Here is an 18,594-nt window from a genome sequence, read left to right on the forward strand (position 1 = left end):
TACTGAATGGCCAGATTTTGTGCTTCCCATATCAAAATGTGAGGGTTGAAGAGTGAAGAGTGTTCACTTCTTATGGGAACGGCAGTGTTCTGGGCCATTCTGCCTTAAGACACTTGAGACAGAATTATCCCAGTAGAAAACCTCTTCAGGTGATTATACTGAATGACCAGATTTTGTGCTTCCCATATCAAAATGTGAGGGTTGAAGAGTGAAGAGTGTTCACTTCTTATGGGAACGGCAGTGTTCTGGGCCATTCTGCGGATACCCAATGTTATAAGGAAAAGATAAAGTAGTATATAGGAAGAAGGGAAAGATCTCATTCAGATAGCTGAAGATGATTTGAAAATAATGGCAAAAAGGAGTTCAGGTGAAAGCCTAAATGTTGGTCAGGATTTCCCTTGCCTGGGATTCCCTCTTCAGGTCTGGCCAAGTCCCATAATCCTTCACAGAACCTTAACCAATAAATCAACTCACACTAATCTCTTTCTGAAAAATTTTATGAGAGTGCCTTACATTTATTGCTTGTTCTTGAATCGTTTGTGTATGTTGGTTATGTTGCTCCAACTACAGTGTCAGTTTTTTGAAAGCAGGGATTGTGTTTTATATGTATGTGCTGAACACTTAGAGAATCAGCATAGACATTCATATAGTTGGGTTGTTGGGTAGTTTAAGTCAGTGCTTCTCAAACTATCTGTGATGCAAGACCAATTGGGAAATATGTCATGGACTGATACTTTATAAAGTTTGTTGATATCGAGGTAAAGTCAAATTACAGGTTTAGTATCCCTTATCCAAAATGCTTGGGACCAGAGTATTTTGGATTTCGGATTTTTTCAGCTTTTGAAATATTTACATTATACTTGCTGGTTGAGCATCCCAAATCTGAAATCCTTCGATGAGCATTTCCTTTGAGTGTCATGTTGGCAATCAAAAAGTTTGGGATTTTGGAGCATTTTGGATTTCAGATTTCTGGATTAAGATGTTCAACCTGTACTATAAAAGTTTCTAAACGCTTCAGTTTTTGTGCTTATTTCATTGTGGATTAGTTACAATTAGTTTGTGGACTGCCACCACACTGAGAAGCACAGGCTTAAGTCACAAAAAAGGCATGCCTGCATTTGAAGATAATTCTGGGTTAGGAATAAGAGGTAGCGATGTGAGGACTGAGATCTATTTGGTAAGAATGGCATACTAGATAGCAGCAAAAAGTGGAAGTGTTCCCTATCCCAGCCATGCTTAGACTTTCTGGCCTGGAAGCAAAGAGAAGGCTTACCAAGCAGACATTTCCATTGATCCGGGAGAAAGCCCAGCAGGCCACAATCCGGTCCTTCCACTGATGGCTATTCAGCTCCACAGCAAGCATGGTATGTATCAAGGTCTGAGGAAATGGAAGACTTGTATGGATATTTACAATCACTTCTTGAGATACTGGAACTTTGAAGTGGTTAACATCCTAACATGTATCCAACATAATTAATGAGATGCCCATCCCTAGCAAAGGAAAGAGTGGGTTTACAAGAGGTGGGACACTCTTCCAACTAAGCAAACTGACTCTGGGATCTTAAATCAGGGAAAAAATACAGATTTAGTAATCTGATTAGGGGCTGGCTGGTTAGCTCAATTGGTTAGAGTGCAGTGTTATAACACCAAGGTCAAGGGTTTGGATCCCTGTGCTGACCAGTCGCCAAAATAAATAAATAAAAATAATTAATAATAATTAAATAAATAATAATAAAATAAAAATAATCTGAACAGAAAGCCTCTGGGGCCTTCTCTTTCTGACTTTAAACTTATTTTTTTAAACTTATTTTTACCCCTAAAATGACTTGTATATGTCTCAATCTTTGTGAATTTCATATTTCTATTGAAAGTAAACACAATTGTAGCTCTGTACGGTTTTCAATGGTAAACTTCTAGTAGGAGCAAATTCTGCATGTCACAGTCTTCTTAAATACACACTTAGAAACCATTTGCAGCCTACTTTTTTTCTCAACTAGCTGTTGTTACTTCTCCCAGTATACACCCTACACCCAGGATTACCCATATTTAGTCCACTTTTACCTATGCTTGAGATTATCCTACCCAGCTCACCTACCACCTGCACTGACCTCAAAGAGCCAGTTGTTTCCCCAAACTTGGTTTCTTCCTGTGACCCTGTAACGGATACATACTGTCTTTCCACTGAGATGACTCAGGAGGATACAAGATTGGTCCTCAGTTTCTTCATTCTTCTTGTTAAACAGCTGATGAAGGATCCTCTGAATCACGGGGTAAGTGGCAACACCTTCCAGAGCCAAGCACTGAGCTGCAGCCCAACTGTCCACACTATCACCTGTCACAGTGGGGTGAAAAAAGCCTAGAATGACAATCTGTTTTCCCCCCAGAGAGAACAGCCTTTGGATTGGTACCCAGGCTTCTACATGCCTGATGGCTCACTTCCCAATCAGTCTAGAAACCTAATCCCATATTTAAACCATATTTAAAAGGGCTGTATCAAGGTTTTAATATAAACAGAAAATCTTCCTGAAAGTTTAAGTCCTAAAAGCTCATGTTAGGTAACAGCCATAAGACACTTCTGGCCTAGGTGAGGTATGCAGTTTCTCTCCCTGGAGATAGGGAAAGCTGGGGCAAGAGGCTTTCCTAAGACAGAGGAATTAAGCTGTTGAGTCTGTATGCAGAAGGCCAAACCAGTCAGCCAGTTGTTCCCCTTGTTAAGGCAACAAAACAGCCCATCTGGAGAGAGCAGTTAGGCACTTTGGGCCTATCACCTGACAGAACTTTTCTGATTATATAACTCCAGAAATGCAAGTGAACAATGCCTGGAAGTTAATGTTCAAAAAATGAAAGCATATGTTCAGGTAGTGATTTTTTAATTTCAAAAAGTATTTAATATTATTACATCATCTTTTCAGTTTAAAAAATCTGGTTTTGCGAAAGTGGACATGGTTTCTAATCAGATGCATTGATGAAAAGCTTAGTCCAGGTACCCTTGGTGGCAGTATACCTATATTGTAAAAGTACCCAGGAAGAACTAATTTCTGAATGCTCTAGCATAAACCCAAACCTGGTACAGCAGACAACACAGAGCATGATAGTGGAGAGGAAAGGACAGGGAAAGCTAATGGTGAGAAGTCCTCTCTTTATGCTATATTCCAAGGTCATAAATAACAGGGGTTACTCACCCTTCAGAAGGGCAGTCTGCATGATGTCCCGGGCAAGGGGATTATGTGACTGTATGGCATATTGGCATAGTGCTGCTGCCATCTGCACATTGGCATTCTTGTCACAAAGAGCAGCCTCCAGGGTGGGCTGTAGAGCCTCTGGCAGGTCCTGGATAGATTGGTCTTTCACAGTCACCTTGTCTGATCAAAAGAGAGCCAGGCAAGAGTACTAGCCCCTTTACATTTCTCTCAAACAGCTTTTTTCCCACAGCCACTGTGGTGGCCAACCTCAGTCTCAGTTGCAGGTACTTAACTGCTGAGCCCCTGCAGTGGGCAGGATTTTATGCTCAAAGAGTTGGAGCTCACTTTTGTGTTGGTATTCCAGTTCCCAATCTTTTATCATCTGGTCTCTAAGTTTAAGCCAAAGAAGAATGTTTCCAGCTAGGTTGTGGTGACATTCGCCATTCATTTTAGTGAAGAAAATTAACGTATTTACCCCACGGGTTTTTATATTTTTAATAGTAATAACAGTTATATTTAGATAGTGCCCTGCCATTTATTTATATCATGTTTTTACATTCATTATCTCGTTTAGTGTTCCAACCCTGGTTGAATTAGGCAAGGCAGATATCATTGCACAGCTCACCAGGGAGTCTCTTTAGGTTTAACTAAACATTCAAGATTCACAAGACAGCAGTAGCATCAGCAGCAGGCATTCCTTTTGGCTGGAGTGCTTAAGGCTGTGTAGGCTCACCAGGGAGTCTCTTTAGGTTTAACTAAACATTCAAGATTCACAAGACAGCAGTAGCAGCAGCAGCAGGCATTCCTTTTGGCTGGAGTGCTTAAGGCTGTGTAGCCTTCCACAGAGCATTCTGGCGACAGCTCAGAAGCAAAGGGTTCACTCTGGGTGAACTTAAGCTCCACAAGAGCTAGTATCTCTTATAACAACTCCATAGATATAATTCTAGGCTCCACAAAGCCATGTCTGCTAAAAGTTACATCTTTCAGGGAAGCCCAAGTATGGTGTCCCTGTCAGGTATTTATATTTCACTTATAGTTCTTCCCAGTCCCAATGTAATTTATCAGTGTTCATTTTTATCATAAGCAGTGTTGCCTATAAAGATATTTCCTATCCTCATTGGGTTTTCAGGGGAACAGGTGGGCATTGAACTAAAGCTCAAATTCTGAAGTAGAAGGGGGAAAGGTTTTGTTATCCTTTTGTCCACAACTATCATCATTTTATAGATAAGGAAGTTGAAGCTCAAAGAGGTTAGTTGATTTCCCAAGAAGTGGCAGAGCTGAACCTGTGACTCAGATTTTAGGATTTTTAATCATGTGTCCTTTTTACTCATGCTGTGGGCTGATATACCATCTGTTCAGAATGGACTAGATGGAAATATGTGTATTTCAGGGGAATAAATAGAAGTCACTTGAGTCAATTGAGTATTTCAAGAAATACTGAGTAAGATAATATTCATTGGGTTGGTAACAAGACAAATCAAATTTAGACACCCAGGGCGAATGAAAGGTATCACAAAAGGCACAATTCTGAGGAAGACAAAGGAGTTCTTTGTATGTATTTGGAAGATTTGGGGCTGAGATTATAATGATATCAAATGCTGCCTATTGAAGCTTTTCTCAATGTGCCAGGCACTGAAAATACATAATCCCATTTATTTCCCAAGGAAATAAGCAGATATAACTTAAAACGTATATTTGTAGAAGCATATAGTAGGAACACTGAACCAAGTCTTGGCAGTGGGGAAGGGAAAGTTCCTTGGAGGAAGTGACACCTTAGCTGAAAATTGAAGGGCAAGTATAGAAGTTGGTCAAGTGAAGAGAGTTTTCTAGCAGAGGGAGCAACAAATTTGAAAATCTGGGGATAGATGCCATATCTGGAACTCAATAAATGTGAAATAAGTGAAATGAAACTTTTAAAAACCTGACAACTTTGTAGAGGTAAAGTTAGTCTCTGGCCTTAAGGAGTTCCTTTTCTTGTAGGGATAGGGATAGAGAAATGTAAACAGACAATTATGATAGAATGATAATATTAGGACAGAAATGATCCTAGAATGCTACCAGCTGCAGAGAAGAGGAAAGCCAGCTGTTATGAATGGGATTTCAAGGTGAGAAAGTGTGAACTTGCTTGCAAGCCACTGAGCAAACAAAAGGTGATGAAGGATAGTGCAAAAAGCACTGGACCAGAAGTCTGGAATTTTAATCTTATTTCTATTGCTGATAAGCTGTGTATATTCAGGTCAGTCCTTGGGTCTTGGTTTCCACATTTGTAAAATGATCTCAGACAAGCACTAAGATTGCCATCAGTTCAAATGTTGTACAGCTTTATGAGTTGTTTATGTTCTCACAGGTCAGTCATGGCTCTCACCTGAGTCCTTCTGGCTGGTGGCAATCCGGGGCCATTCCAAAGCAGCTGTGGCACATGTGATGATGGCTTGGATCCGAATGTCGTCATGCATGTCTGTCAGGCTCCTCAGCAGACTCTCCACTGTCTCATGGTGCCATTCGATGTCTATGCCGAAGTGAGAGAAATGAGAAGAAAACCACCTGGTTAGGGTTAGATATTGTACTGCAGATAGGTGATGAGACAAGGACAATTTAAACAAAACATTAGCTCAGAAACATAAAGGGCCCAGAGACGGGGTCTTCAGGGAAGTTATTTCTCTGATGATCCGTGTATCCTCTCAGGTAGTTTCCAGACCAAACTGCCCCAATCCCATCCTATATTTTATCTTCTCTTTGCTTAAATAACATTTTATTGTAACCATCTGGAAAATAAAAGGGACAATAAAACATAGGTTAAGGGTACTTTGTTATCAGACATACCTGGTTTGGACTTACAGTTGTTAGCTATTTGACCTTGGGTAAGTTATATAACCTCTCTGAGCCTGAGATTTCTCATTTGGAATATGGGAATAATACTAGAACCTAGCATATTGAGTTACTTTGAAGGTTAAATGAATTAACTAGACAGAGTATTTAGCAAAATGCCTGCCAAGATAAGGAAGTTTCAGTGAATGGTAATTATTGTGATTTTCATTAAGGGCTCTTCCATCTGGCTTTCAACATTGTCGTCATTTTAGTTGCTAGCTGCTCTCTGCAGGTATCAAACTTCTGTTTCAGTAATCCTACTATCTGTACTGGTAGCTTTTACTCAGAATCTCTTCTTCAACCCTTTTTTGTTTATCTGATCCAGTTTACCTAATGGATCACCTCTCTTTTTCCTGCACTAACTAAACTAGTCTCTTACGTTCTGAAAGGCAGCAGTTCTTGAGTTCTCAACTACTGTAGCTTTCAACAGCCCTTGCTCTGAAAGTATGGCCTTTCAACTGTAGCTTTCAACAGCCCTTGCTAGGCCATACTCTGCCCCAGGCACTCAGTCTTCTACTGTTGTATCTTTGAAGGCAGAGTCGATACATGATCACCCCAACACCACAAATGAATATTGAAGAGGGATTGTTTATACCAGTCACCTCAGTTTCTTTTGATTACTACATGGCCAGTGCTTAGGCAGCATATTTCCTCTTTCCCTTCATGCATCATTTTTTGAGCATAAAGTTTCAGAAATCAATAAGACAGGGTCTCTGCCTATGAAGAGTTCTCACTGTAGTGAGTTTCCACAGATAACTGAAGTAATACCTGTCTGTGCAAAAAGCATCCAGATATATGTTGACTAACATTCATCTAACACCCATTGTGTGAAAGGCTCTTATCTAGTCTAGCCTTAAGAGGTGACACATTTCACATGAAAGTGATGGATTTTCAAAGAATGAGAAGCACTAATCCATGGTGAGAACCACCCCCTCAGAAATGCATATCAATGGGCCGGCCTGTGACTCACTCAGGAGAGTGTGGTACTGATAACACCAAGGCCATGGTTCGGATCCCATATAGGGATGGCCGGTAGCTCACTGGTGGTGCTGACAACACCAAGGCAAGGGTTAAGATCCCCTCACCAGTCATCTTTAAAAAAAAAAATAAAAATAAAAAAAAAAGAAATGCATACCAATGTCTCAGGACCTCCCTTCACTCACTTAGAGACCAGGCAGTCTTCCACTCCTGTGGCAAGGGTTAAGATCCCCTCACCAGTCATCTTTAAAAAAAAAAAAAAAAAAGAAAAGAAATGCATACCAATGTCTCAGGACCTCCCTTCACTCACTTAGAGACCAGGCAGTCTTCCACTCCTGTAGCATCCTCCGCAGGGCCACCACTTCCCAAGTCACATCCTCCTCCAGTGATTTTGCTTGCTTCTTTGATCTCCTGGTCTTAATGGGTACATCCTCCTCACCCACCTGCAGCAGGAGATCCTTGGCCGGGGTGGGCAAAGCAGTCCAGCGCCGGGCTCCTTTCACGGGCCTACAAGCTGTGCAACGTGGCAGTGTGAGGACTTAGGCCCTGCCACATAGTGGTCCCAGCTAGTATCCCATTCCTACTCTTGACTAACACAAAGGCAGAACAAAACTCTCAAGAGTGAACTTTCCCATGATTATATAGGGAACTGATTTCCACAGGGAATTATGAAAAGTTCTGACAATAGACATGATAAGCCATGATGATGATGGGGTAGAGAAATTTGGGGGGGAAATTGAGATATATATGAACCTTTTATAAGTTTAATAAATCTCCAGGAACATAAATATATTTATATGCAACAAGGTTTGCTCATAATATTCAATATTATATATTGCAATTTAGAGTATAATTGGCCATTAATTCCCAATTTATTGTTTTCTTTTTAATGTTTTTAATTGAGAGAAATGGTACTATAAGCAGCTAAATTTTAAAGATTTTATCTTCTTTGAGTTCTTCCTTGTTATAACAAATAATGGTCAAATGTGAGAAGAGAAGCCACCATAAATATTATATAAATATAGCTGTATATAGTTGTAAACAGTTATGTTTTCTTAATGTTCTTCGTGGTGTCAAACAGATTCAGAAAACCTCTTTCTCAAACTTAGTAAATTTATTATTTGCCACACATTGCCTATCAGTCTTGTATTCTAATCTGTCACTATCAACCATTTCTGTTTCTTCTAAGACTTCATTCCAACTCTTAACATTTTTAGATGCTCAGAATCAATTCTTTCCTTTGAGCAAGGAGGGCAGTAACATTTCTTCTAATGTTAAAAGAGTCCCGTGCTCCAGTGCAGGTTAGCAAAGATGTCCACACAGTGCATATTCTCCATATGGTCCTCACCAGCTGGGTCATGCTGAGAGAACTCAGTCACCCTGCTGAGGGCTTCCTTCCTTTACAACACAGGCTGTTGTGCTGCCAGAAGCTGTGAAGCCAGCTCCAGCAGGTCAGCTCCAGGGCAGTAACACTTTGCCTCATGACACTCCCCAACTTCTCTCAGCCTGCTTGAAATCCCTCGTGAAGAGGTGAGAAGTAGCTGAACTATCCCCATTGCTCCTGTATCTCCTGATCAAGGAGTCAAATGGATTTGTGGTGAGAAAGTCTTAGATCTCTGACATTTAATCCAGGTATGGGAATACACAAATATAACTGCCAACATTTACTTCGAGTTCTTTCAGTTCTAGGCAGGTAGAGACACATCCACTAGCCAATTCCCACATCAAAAATCATCTAAGAGGAGCACACAAAGAAACTACTCTTTCATTTTCTGTGGGACAAAAAAGGCTGTATACTTTGTTGGAAGAAACAAATGGTGCCCTTGTATCTGTGACTTGTACTATATAACTTGTGCTTGGCATATAGGAACAGTAATGATCTGGGTACAATAGACAATTTTACATAGCAATTTTGGGAGAATTAAAGGCTATCTAATACTAAGTACATTTCTTATCTTGAGAACTTTCATCATTTTATGGAAATCATTTAAGTTTTTCAGTTCAAACAAAATGGAGAGGAAAAAAAAATCTACCACCACATCTAACCTTAGTCATCTTCCTATTTTTTTTCCAGGTTTTTTCATACCTAACTTCATTTCCTGAGATGAAAAGATGAAGAGAATGGTTATGAGAAGGTGTGTGTATGTTACCATTCTGACTTTACTTCCTCCAAATCAATCTCAAATGCTGTTTTTAAGTTTGATGTACAAACTTCTACAGCATGAGCTCATTGACCTGTTCTGGGAAAAAGGACACAGGTGTCGGCACCACTGGGGCAGGGTGGCAAGTGAAGCAAGTGAGGGCAGCAGTGGAAGCCTCTGTGAACGCAGAAGCCTCCGCAGAGGATTTTTTTTTTTTTAAATAACAGCTTTATTGAAGTAGAATTTATGTATATAAAATTCATCCTATTAAATTTAGTGGTTTTTAGTATATTCACAGAATTGTGCAACTATTACTACTATCTAATTTGAGAATATGCTGATAATGAGGTCATGGGTTCAGATCCCTGTACTGATTAGCTGCCACAAAATAATAACAATATGAATTTAGTACCTTCTATGTAGGATTTTTTTTTTTTTAAATAACAGCTTTATTGAAGTAGAATTTATGTATATAAAATTCATCCTATTAAATTTAGTGGTTTTTAGTATATTCACAGAATTGTGCAACTATTACTACTATCTAATTTGAGAATATGCTGATAATGAGGTCATGGGTTCAGATCCCTGTACTGATTAGCTGCCACAAAATAATAACAATATGAGAATATTTCCCTCACCCCAAAAAGAAACCCCGTACCCATTCCTCCTTCTCTCCCCCTAACCCCTGGGAACCATTAATCTACTTTCTGTCTCTATGGATTTGCCTATTCTCAGAGGAGAGGACATGCAGAATGGAGTTGGCTTATGGGGAAGATGGTATACTAATAATAATGCCTTGAGTTTGCACAGCACTTAATGGTTTATAAAACATATTCACAAAATCCCATCATCTTAAGTGCTGCAAAAGTACCTTCCTATAGGAATGATTGGTGTTTCCATTTTAATGAAGCAGCTGAAGCCCAAAAAAATGACTTGCCAAGACACAACCCCAGCCTTTCCTGAGGTACTTTCTCCTCTGTATTATAATAATGGTGGTCCTCAACAAAGATGAAGGGAGGATATGTGGATTTGGGGGAAGCTGCCCATAGCTACTATAATTAGCACTTCCTTTATCCAGTGGCTGTTTCCTAGCCAGGCGACATTAAGGACAGACGTTTGGTGGGAGGAAGAATGGTTCAGTACTGCTTTTGTGTTAGTTTCTGCACACCGGGGGCCCATCTGAACAATAATACTGCAAAGAAAAGAGTTGTGGGAAATGGAGATGTAGTCTCTTGGAGGATGGGCACATTTTGTTTCATAAGCTCATTACTTTGTCATCTCTCTTCCCGCTCCCTATTTGTCTTACAGAAAGAAGAATGATGTTCTTGTGAAACAGAAACAAGAAAGGATGACCCTAGGTCCTGAGGCAGGTATGGGCCTGAGTGTGGAGTGGGAGGGTAAAGCCAGCCCAGGGGAAAAGAGCAGAGTGCTGGGTCAGGAGTTTGACGGACTTCCCCTGGAAGCTTTAAGATGGGACCTGCTTTATTGGTAATTATTGGCACTAAACCACTTGATTATACCTAAGTTATATCTGATTTTAACTATGTTCCACTGAGGCTCTTCCTGGTTAAAATTATTATTTTATAATTTTATGAAATAATTTTTAGTTGGCAGGGAGTTCCCTATATGTTGATGGTGCCACAGCCCATGGACTAGGGGCCTTGAAAGAAAGCCACACTTCCATCATTACCCCCCGTTATCAGCTTTCTGCTTACATGCTTCAGGAACTGGCTGGGAACTCCACTTTTCTGGAGTTTCAGGGAAGACCTTAGATAACTGCTTGTTATACCGATTGAGGTTTCCCAGGAAAATCTGGTCTCTTTTTGCACCAATCCGGTGGATGATCTGGACTTCATCTGTGGACAAAGAAACAATGAGTCCCATACACCTCCCTCTTTCCTATGTTCCTAGGTTTCCAGTGACCAGGATCAGACCCAATTTACTTTTGCCCTGTGCTAAGCCCCTAGGATGCATCACTACCATGCTGTGGGGTATCCCTTTGAAGGTGACTGTTGCTTAGAAATGTTCCAGCTAGTAGCTCATAGATGCCTGAGAGTGTTAAGGCAGAACCTGTCTAACTTATAGGCATAGTCCTCTATGAAAAGCTAGATACTAAAAAAGGGATACCTAATCAATCCCATCAGTCCTGAATCCCTTAGTCAGAATAATTATGTTAAGCACTTTGAGAAGACTTTCAGCAGACAGCAGTTTGGGAACAAGATGGGGACCTGGAAGAAGAAACAGCTTGGAACATGCAGACCTAGATAAGGTATCCTGGAAGCCCAGGCATCTAAAGGATAGCAAGATAGAAGGGGGAGTTAGTGAGCATTTATTGAGTACCTTCTATGTGCCAGGCACTACGCAAGAAGCATTATAGATACTTTCTCATCTACTTGAAGTGCGTTTTTGTTAACATCGTTTTACAAGTAAAGTACCTAAGGCTCAGCAGGATTATGTAATTTGCTGAAGGTTACTAAGAAGGGGCTGAGCCAGGATTTAAATTCAAATCTGCCTGACCCCAAAGCCTGCAGTTTTTTTTCCAACATAACACTTCAATGAGGGAATATCTCAAAGGGAGAAAAGGGAGAAGGGTGGATAAAGAAGAAACAGGTTGCTCCCCAAATCAAATCTGGCTGGCCAGTTAGTTCAGTAGGTTAGAGTGCTGCCTTATAACATCAAGATCATGGGTTTGGATCCCTGAACTGGCCAGTCACCAAAAAAGCCCAAGAAAACCCACCAAAGTCATATCTTGCCAACTTTACAATCCCATCCTCCCCTGCCTCCTTAGTGAAACAGGTATCACTGCTGTTCTACCAGGTATCACTGCTGTTCCCCTCCTCCACCCCAAATCCTGTGCTAGTAATCACAAGACATTTCTCTGAAAACCTGAGCAACCCAGGGCCTCTCCCCGACACCCAGCTACCTTCCACCTCCCTGGTCCACATCCGCCTCTGCCCCTAATATGGACCCAGCTGTATTACCAAAATAAATCTCCTGTTCAAAGGTGTTGTCTGTGGAGTAAGCAAACAGTCCAGCTCGAGGATTCACTTGCAGAAAGTAGTTCTGTTCTTGGGGCTGGTGGATGCTCCTCTTTTCATTGATATCCTCAACAATCTTATTGTTACCAGGAATAGTTTCAGCTGTCTGTACTTGTGGGAAGTAACTGGACAATCTTGGCCTGGGTGAGAGAGGGAGAAAAGGGGGAAAGGGTAGGAGATGGACTCCTTTTCCATTACATCCACAACTCCCTTTCCTCTTTAAGCTCAGCTCATACACATGTGAGCATCTGAAGAACACCTATGTTTAACTATTAGCCTTGTCCCCAAGGTGCCAGTTGAATGTGGAGCTGCCAGAACATCCTGTCTGTGGCCACCTTCCCCTTCACTGATGGAGCCATGTCTTCTGCAGCCACTGGCAGTATGACAGTGTGGCATGCTCCCAGCAGAACCCTTTTTTAATGTTGGTACCCTTAGAGGTTGCATGGACTTGGGGAGGAGAATCTGCCCTCCAACATTACCTTACTCTATCTATTTATGCATGTGGTTATTTAATGTTTGTCTACCCACTGAACAGGCTGAAAGCTTCTTAAAGGTGCATATCTGTGGCTTTTACATTGTGTTCCCAGCACTTCTCAGAGTACCTGGAAAGTAGCAAGAACGCAATATATGTTTGTCCAATAAATGAATAAATAAATGGATTTTCACTATATTTAGTTCATTTTTGGGAATCAAGGATATTATAAAAGCTCCAGTCTTCCCTCTAGCTATAAATGAGAAGGAAGCAATCTGAGAAATATGTAGTCATCCTCTTCTCTCAGGTTGTTTGGTTCTCTGTCCTGCAGCTGGTTGGTTTTTGAGTCAGTGACATACTGATTTTTTATTGAAAGTCAGGCAGGACCAAACCTCAGTGCCATAATGTCTCTGCCATGGGAGCACCTGGATGGTAACTGGATCAGTAGTATGATAGCTAAGGCTGCTGGGGAAGGCCAAGAACTGTGTTTCTCAGCTGGGGGTGATTTTTGTCTCTCTTGGAGACATTTGGCAATGTCTGAAATATCTTTGGGGGATCAGTAGTATGATAGCTAAGGCTGCTGGGGAAGGCCAAGAACTGTGTTTCTCAGCTGGGAGTGATTTTTGTCTCTCTTGGAGACATTTGGCAATGTCTGAAATATCTTTGGATGTCACAGCTGGGAGGTTGTGATCTAGTTGGTAGAAGCCAGGGATGCTGCTAACATCCTACAATGCACAGGGCAGCACCCACAACAAAGAATTAACCAGCCCAGAATGTCACTAGTGCAGGAGTTGAGAAACCTTACTTTGAGCAAGGTCTCAGAGAGCAAGTTGGCGGTGAAGAACATTATGTTGATGGGAGAGTGCATTCTGAAATAAGGAATGTGAACCCACCTGGGAGTCCTTGAAGGGGCGCCAGGGACTATAAAATGTATACCTGAAGCCCTGGCCAGTCTACCTGTAGTAAGCAGGAAGCAGCAGCTCTGGCTTCTTTTTTTCCTGGGGGTGCAGAATGACTCTTTGATCCTCAAACTCTTCTGTCTCTTCCACCTCCAGCTGTTTCAGGAGCTCCAGGTCGCTGGCAGAGGTTAGCTCATCCCGGATGTGGCTCCAGTCGTATTGCTGGCGCAAGAAGTTCTGCCACTTGCTGGGGGAAACTCCAGACCTTAGAGGATGCTTGTTCTGGATCCATCGGGCTGTGCGCTTGTTCAGCTTTTCCAACACAATGGCCTCCCAGGCTCTGGCCTCCTTCTCAGGAGGTGGAAGCCAGGTCTCCCTTTCTTCCAGGTTCACAGCTGGAGAAGTTGTCAGACCCAGTATATCTGGATCACTGCAGGGACGATGAGTGAGGTGATGAGGTGTTTCCTGGACTGTGCTTTTTGGCTTTGATTTCTTCAGTTTCTTTTCAGGACTGGCAGAGCTTTCTGTTTTCAGAGCGTGGGAGGTGTCCCCTGCTGAGGGACCTGAGGAACCCAAGAGCTTGAAGCTGACAGGTTTCTCGGGTTGAGCCTTCCTGATCTGGGGAGGCTGGATGATGTTGTCCGTGTTGTAGAGGTGGTCAAAGCTGTACTGGCTATATGGAATGCTGGGAAGCCCTCGCTGCAACACCACCTCCTGAGAGAAGGTAAGGTTGGCAGCGGCCTTCTGCAGATATTGGCTCTTGAGGTGTACACAGCGCTGCAGGCTGAAGGGGAGAACTGGAAGCACACTGGAGATGGAGGCACATACCTCACTGACTTTCGGTTTTGAGTAGCAGAATATCATGCCCCATTCCAGCCGAGTAGGGAGTGACTGATGAAAACGATGGGAGAGGAAGTTCTTTCCCTTCTGGGTCCTGGTCATATTGTTTCCCAGAAAATACTTCCTTCTACACTGCCTGGCCAGGAGGTAAGGCGTGGAGATGTGATCAGGCACCTGTTAAGGAGATGGGAGGAACTGGTGAGAGCTCTAGGTTAGCAGAAATTGGTAGCCCATAGCAGTACAGAAAGAGAATAACTTGGAAAACTGATGGGAAGGGGGGAAAGCCATGTGAGTTAGGAGAACAAAATGGTGTAACATTCTAAATATTTCTTGTATCAGAAATATTTTTGCTTCCAGTTCTCACACTCAAATCTCAGACCCCCATCTCTTTTCAGCAGTGTCCCATGTTTCCAGGTTTTCTTCACATGTTGCCTTCTCTCTGTTCAGAAGGCTTAGAGCATACAGTTCAGACACCTCAGCCTGGCATTCAGGGTTCTCCCTGAGTATGACCCCCGTTTATGACTTTGTCCTGGCATGTAACCTCTGCTTGAGCCAGTCGAGTCTCCTAGCTGTTCTCTGAGTATTCCTCCTTCCCCGTAGTGCAGCTTCCTTTTGTGCTTGCTATGTCAAAAGGCCTTTCTTCCAAACTGGATACAAATTCTATCCATTTTTTCAGGCCCAGCTCAATTCCTACCTGCTGCATAACTCTTTCTTGACCTATCCAGGCCACCGTGTCATACCCGAATTTATAAATCGCTTCTAGTCCATACTACTTATTTAATGTTAATCCTGTGATACCTCACGTTGTTAAGTATATTTGACTCTCCAACTGCACTGCCCAATGACAATGTCTTTTGTTTCTTCTATCTTTCAGAATCACCCAGTTCTTTTCTATATTGCTAAATTGTCTTCATTGTTAAAATGTTTTAACAGCTGTAGCATATTTTATCAAATAGGGAAATCGCTTTGGCTCTTCCTTAATTATTGGGTAGGCTGTTTCCAGGTTTTAGCTAGCATGGAAAACATTGTAGAGAACAAATGCTTAGATTTAGTGGGTTTTTTTGTTTTTGTTTTTGTTTTCTTCTGATGCACCCCCTGGGCCTAATAATGATAGCTGACAATAATGGAATACTTTGCTAAGGCTTTACATAGGGAAGATATTATGATCTTAATTTCCTGTGGGAAGAAGCTGAGGCTCAGAGGGGTAGGTGAATTGCTTCAGATCACATAGCCCATAATTAGAGGAGTCAAGTTTCAAAACCAGACTACTAGATTGCAACTCTGGAGCACTTAACCTCTGTGCTACACCGGCGTTCACTCAGTCTCTGCTCCCTACTATTCACTGTGTTTGTCTTGCCACTGCCAGGGGCAGGTATGCCTCCTCATGCACAATATGAAGGCAAGACCATTATGCAGTATCCTTCAATCTTGCTAGTGCCATGGGCTGTCTGGTTAGCTCAGTTAGATAGAAACCAGCCTTGTGACACCAAGGTCATGGGTTTGGATCCCTGTACTGGCCATCTAAAAAAAAAAAAAAAAAAAAAAAAATCTTACTAGTGCCAACACCTGCCTTGTGCCCAAGGTGCCCCCAGACTAGATCTGACTCATTTCTTTCCTTCATAACACCCAGCACATACCTTCTCTCCGTAGGGCCTGACTTATCCCACTGTCTTCCATGTATAAAATCTAACCTTGTGGTGTTTCTTTCTGTTAAGGGTCAGCTTTCATCTAAATGCCACTAGATCAGAACTGATAACCTGCCTCAAATTAAGTCACACTTGATTAAATATATTCCTCCAGGATTTTTTTCAGGTAAAACTAAATTTAGTTGTTTCATGTCTTCAGCCATGAAGGAAACACGGCCACAAGGGCACTCAGTATTTAGATAGCTGGACTAAGAAAAGTAGGGCAAAGATAGAGGGTGATCACAAGGTGATATTTTTCCTGAAACAGTGCCTACTCTCACTGGTTGAAAATGAACTGTCAGATGAAAACAATTATTAATGTTCTCCTGCCTTGTACATTGCTTTAATAAAACATTTTACATTCTTAATACATCAGTGTGTCAGTATCTTACTCCTGAGACAGGGGGCGTTTTGATCCTCCACACTTGAAAAATGGGATGAGATCTAGTTTCACCCCAATATGACTACCTATATGGAGTGATTTTGGGTGTCCCCAGATATATATACCTGTTAGCCTGTGATGTGAAGAATCTTTGGTTATAATGCAGTCTCCCCAGAAATAATACCATATTGTCATTATCAGATATTGGAAATTCTTGAGGAATAGTTATCATCTGATATGGTAGCTTATTGAGAAGGAAACCCATGATAGGTTTTCCATTTGAAAAAGAATGGCAACAGGACAAAATGCTGTAAGGTTTGATCAAAAGAGGCTTGTTCTGGTTTGACCTGGTCTGTCTTGGAGTCAGAGATAGGTATAAGGCCAGATTCTTCACTTCCCATTCATGTTACCTTAGGCAAATGAGTTAATATCCCCAGTTGGCTAATCTGAAAATAGAGAGTGTGATACTTGTTCTGATTGAGTATTGATATGAAGTTCAAAACTGGAAACATGTATGCAAGTTCTTTGCAAGCTGCAAAGTATTACATCCGTGTGAGGAATTATTGGTTTAGAGGAGGAACTACTGTCATCAGAAGGCAGGTCTCTGGAGTCCCGCAGATAGACGCACGGGGCACTTAGGGGAGAATTTGGGGGTATAAAGCTATACAACTATGCCAGTTGTCAGGTTGAGGCAATAGCTATGCTAATTGTATGGCTAGGCATTTCATAACTAAAGCCAAAACGTTTCATTATTTTAGTTATACTAAGTTTCCATTTCTATTAGCAGGGCTAGGGCTCAGACCCTTCAAACCCGTTGTACAGACTGGGTCACCAGACCCCTCACACGCAGGTCCATGCTACGTAATTGGGAAAGATCCTGGGAGCCGTTGACAGACGACACAAGCTCAGTCAGCAGCAGCAGCAGCAGCTGCTTACCGCTCTCCAGCAACAGCAGTGGTGGCCTCCTGGAGGGTCCTGGGGGCCCTGGCAGCAACAGCCTCCAGCAGCAGTAGCAGCCTCCCCACCCCTGGGGGCATCCCGGGGGCTCTGCAGATCAAGCCACTAGTCCTTTGTACTTAAGTCCATAGCCCAGGACACCTGGGTGCTCACGTGTATCTATATCAGACACTAGCCAAGGAACACCTGGGCGCATGTGCATATTTACATCAAATGCTTGGCAAGATTCTGGACTTCTGAGGAGCCCTGACCGTTTTCCTATATTTTCCCTACAGGGGTATTGGGGCACTAGGCACTTAAAAGAGAAAGTAGAAAGGACTTTGGAATGGTGTTTGGAGGCTCCATATTATCCAGACTTAGATGTCACCTGGACCAGCATTATGAGGCATAGCCCTCACTGCCAACAGATGGCTCCCTAGAACCAAAAGCAGGTCCCAGGTCCTTTTGTGCATGTCAGCATAAAAAACTGAGTAAGTCAATATTGACACAGCTGCAGACCAGGCCCTGCAATCAGATGAGCAGCAACCACCAGCATTATCTCTGCACTTCTAGGAACTTAGGCTGGAAGGGCAGGTATGGGTTTAGAAGGGTTAGGCCACATGCCTCCAGTTAAAACCTGATGAACTTCCTAGATCCCCAACTGTAAAATGTGGAATTTGAACTAAAGTCCTCTCCTGCCTCTGATATTTTATGACTATAAAAACCCAGCTCAAAATTGGTCGTGTCTCAGATTCCAAATGTAGTTCCATTCTTCTGTTCACCTTCCCACTCCCCTACTCTCACTCCCTGGTCTGGTTGAATAATGTGTGTTAAAAGGAGCAATATCTTGCTTTTTTCCTTTTGTTATTAAAATAGAAGAAACTGCCTTGTAGGAAAAGGCTAAAAAGCAGTAAGCCACATGATAGAGTTTGGATATGCTGTCCGCCTAAGCTCATGTCGAAACCTGATCTCCAATGTGGCAGTGTTGGGAGCTGTTTGGGTCATGGGGGGTGGATCCCTCAAATATATTCATGCCCTCGGTGGGCAGGGTGGGTAGTGAATGAGTTCTCACTATTAGTTGCCAGGAGAGCTGCTGGTTGTTTAAAGGACATCTCTTCCCCCCCCCCCCCCCCCCCCCCCCCCCCCCCCCCCCCCCCCCCCTCCTCCCCCCCG

At 42.3% G+C, this 18,594-nt stretch overlaps 1 protein-coding gene across 1 annotated transcript in view; it reads right to left on the reverse strand.

The window, feature by feature from the left end:
* The window catches only part of HEATR4 (HEAT repeat containing 4), a 39,785-nt gene extending 23,851 nt beyond the window's left edge, over positions 1 to 15,934 (reverse strand). The window contains 8 exon segments of the mRNA XM_008583987.1: positions 1,274 to 1,378; positions 2,172 to 2,332; positions 3,183 to 3,344; positions 5,548 to 5,691; positions 7,339 to 7,542; positions 10,885 to 11,025; positions 12,151 to 12,341; positions 13,637 to 15,934. Coding sequence (XP_008582209.1) covers positions 1,274 to 1,378; positions 2,172 to 2,332; positions 3,183 to 3,344; positions 5,548 to 5,691; positions 7,339 to 7,542; positions 10,885 to 11,025; positions 12,151 to 12,341; positions 13,637 to 14,520 — 1,992 coding nt within the window. The 5' untranslated portion in view covers positions 14,521 to 15,934.
* Positions 15,935 to 18,594: the final 2,660 nt, after the last annotated feature.

Source organism: Galeopterus variegatus, unplaced genomic scaffold (genome assembly GCF_000696425.1).
Source record: "Galeopterus variegatus unplaced genomic scaffold, G_variegatus-3.0.2 Scaffold101, whole genome shotgun sequence".
Classification (NCBI taxonomy): domain Eukaryota; kingdom Metazoa; phylum Chordata; class Mammalia; order Dermoptera; family Cynocephalidae; genus Galeopterus; species Galeopterus variegatus.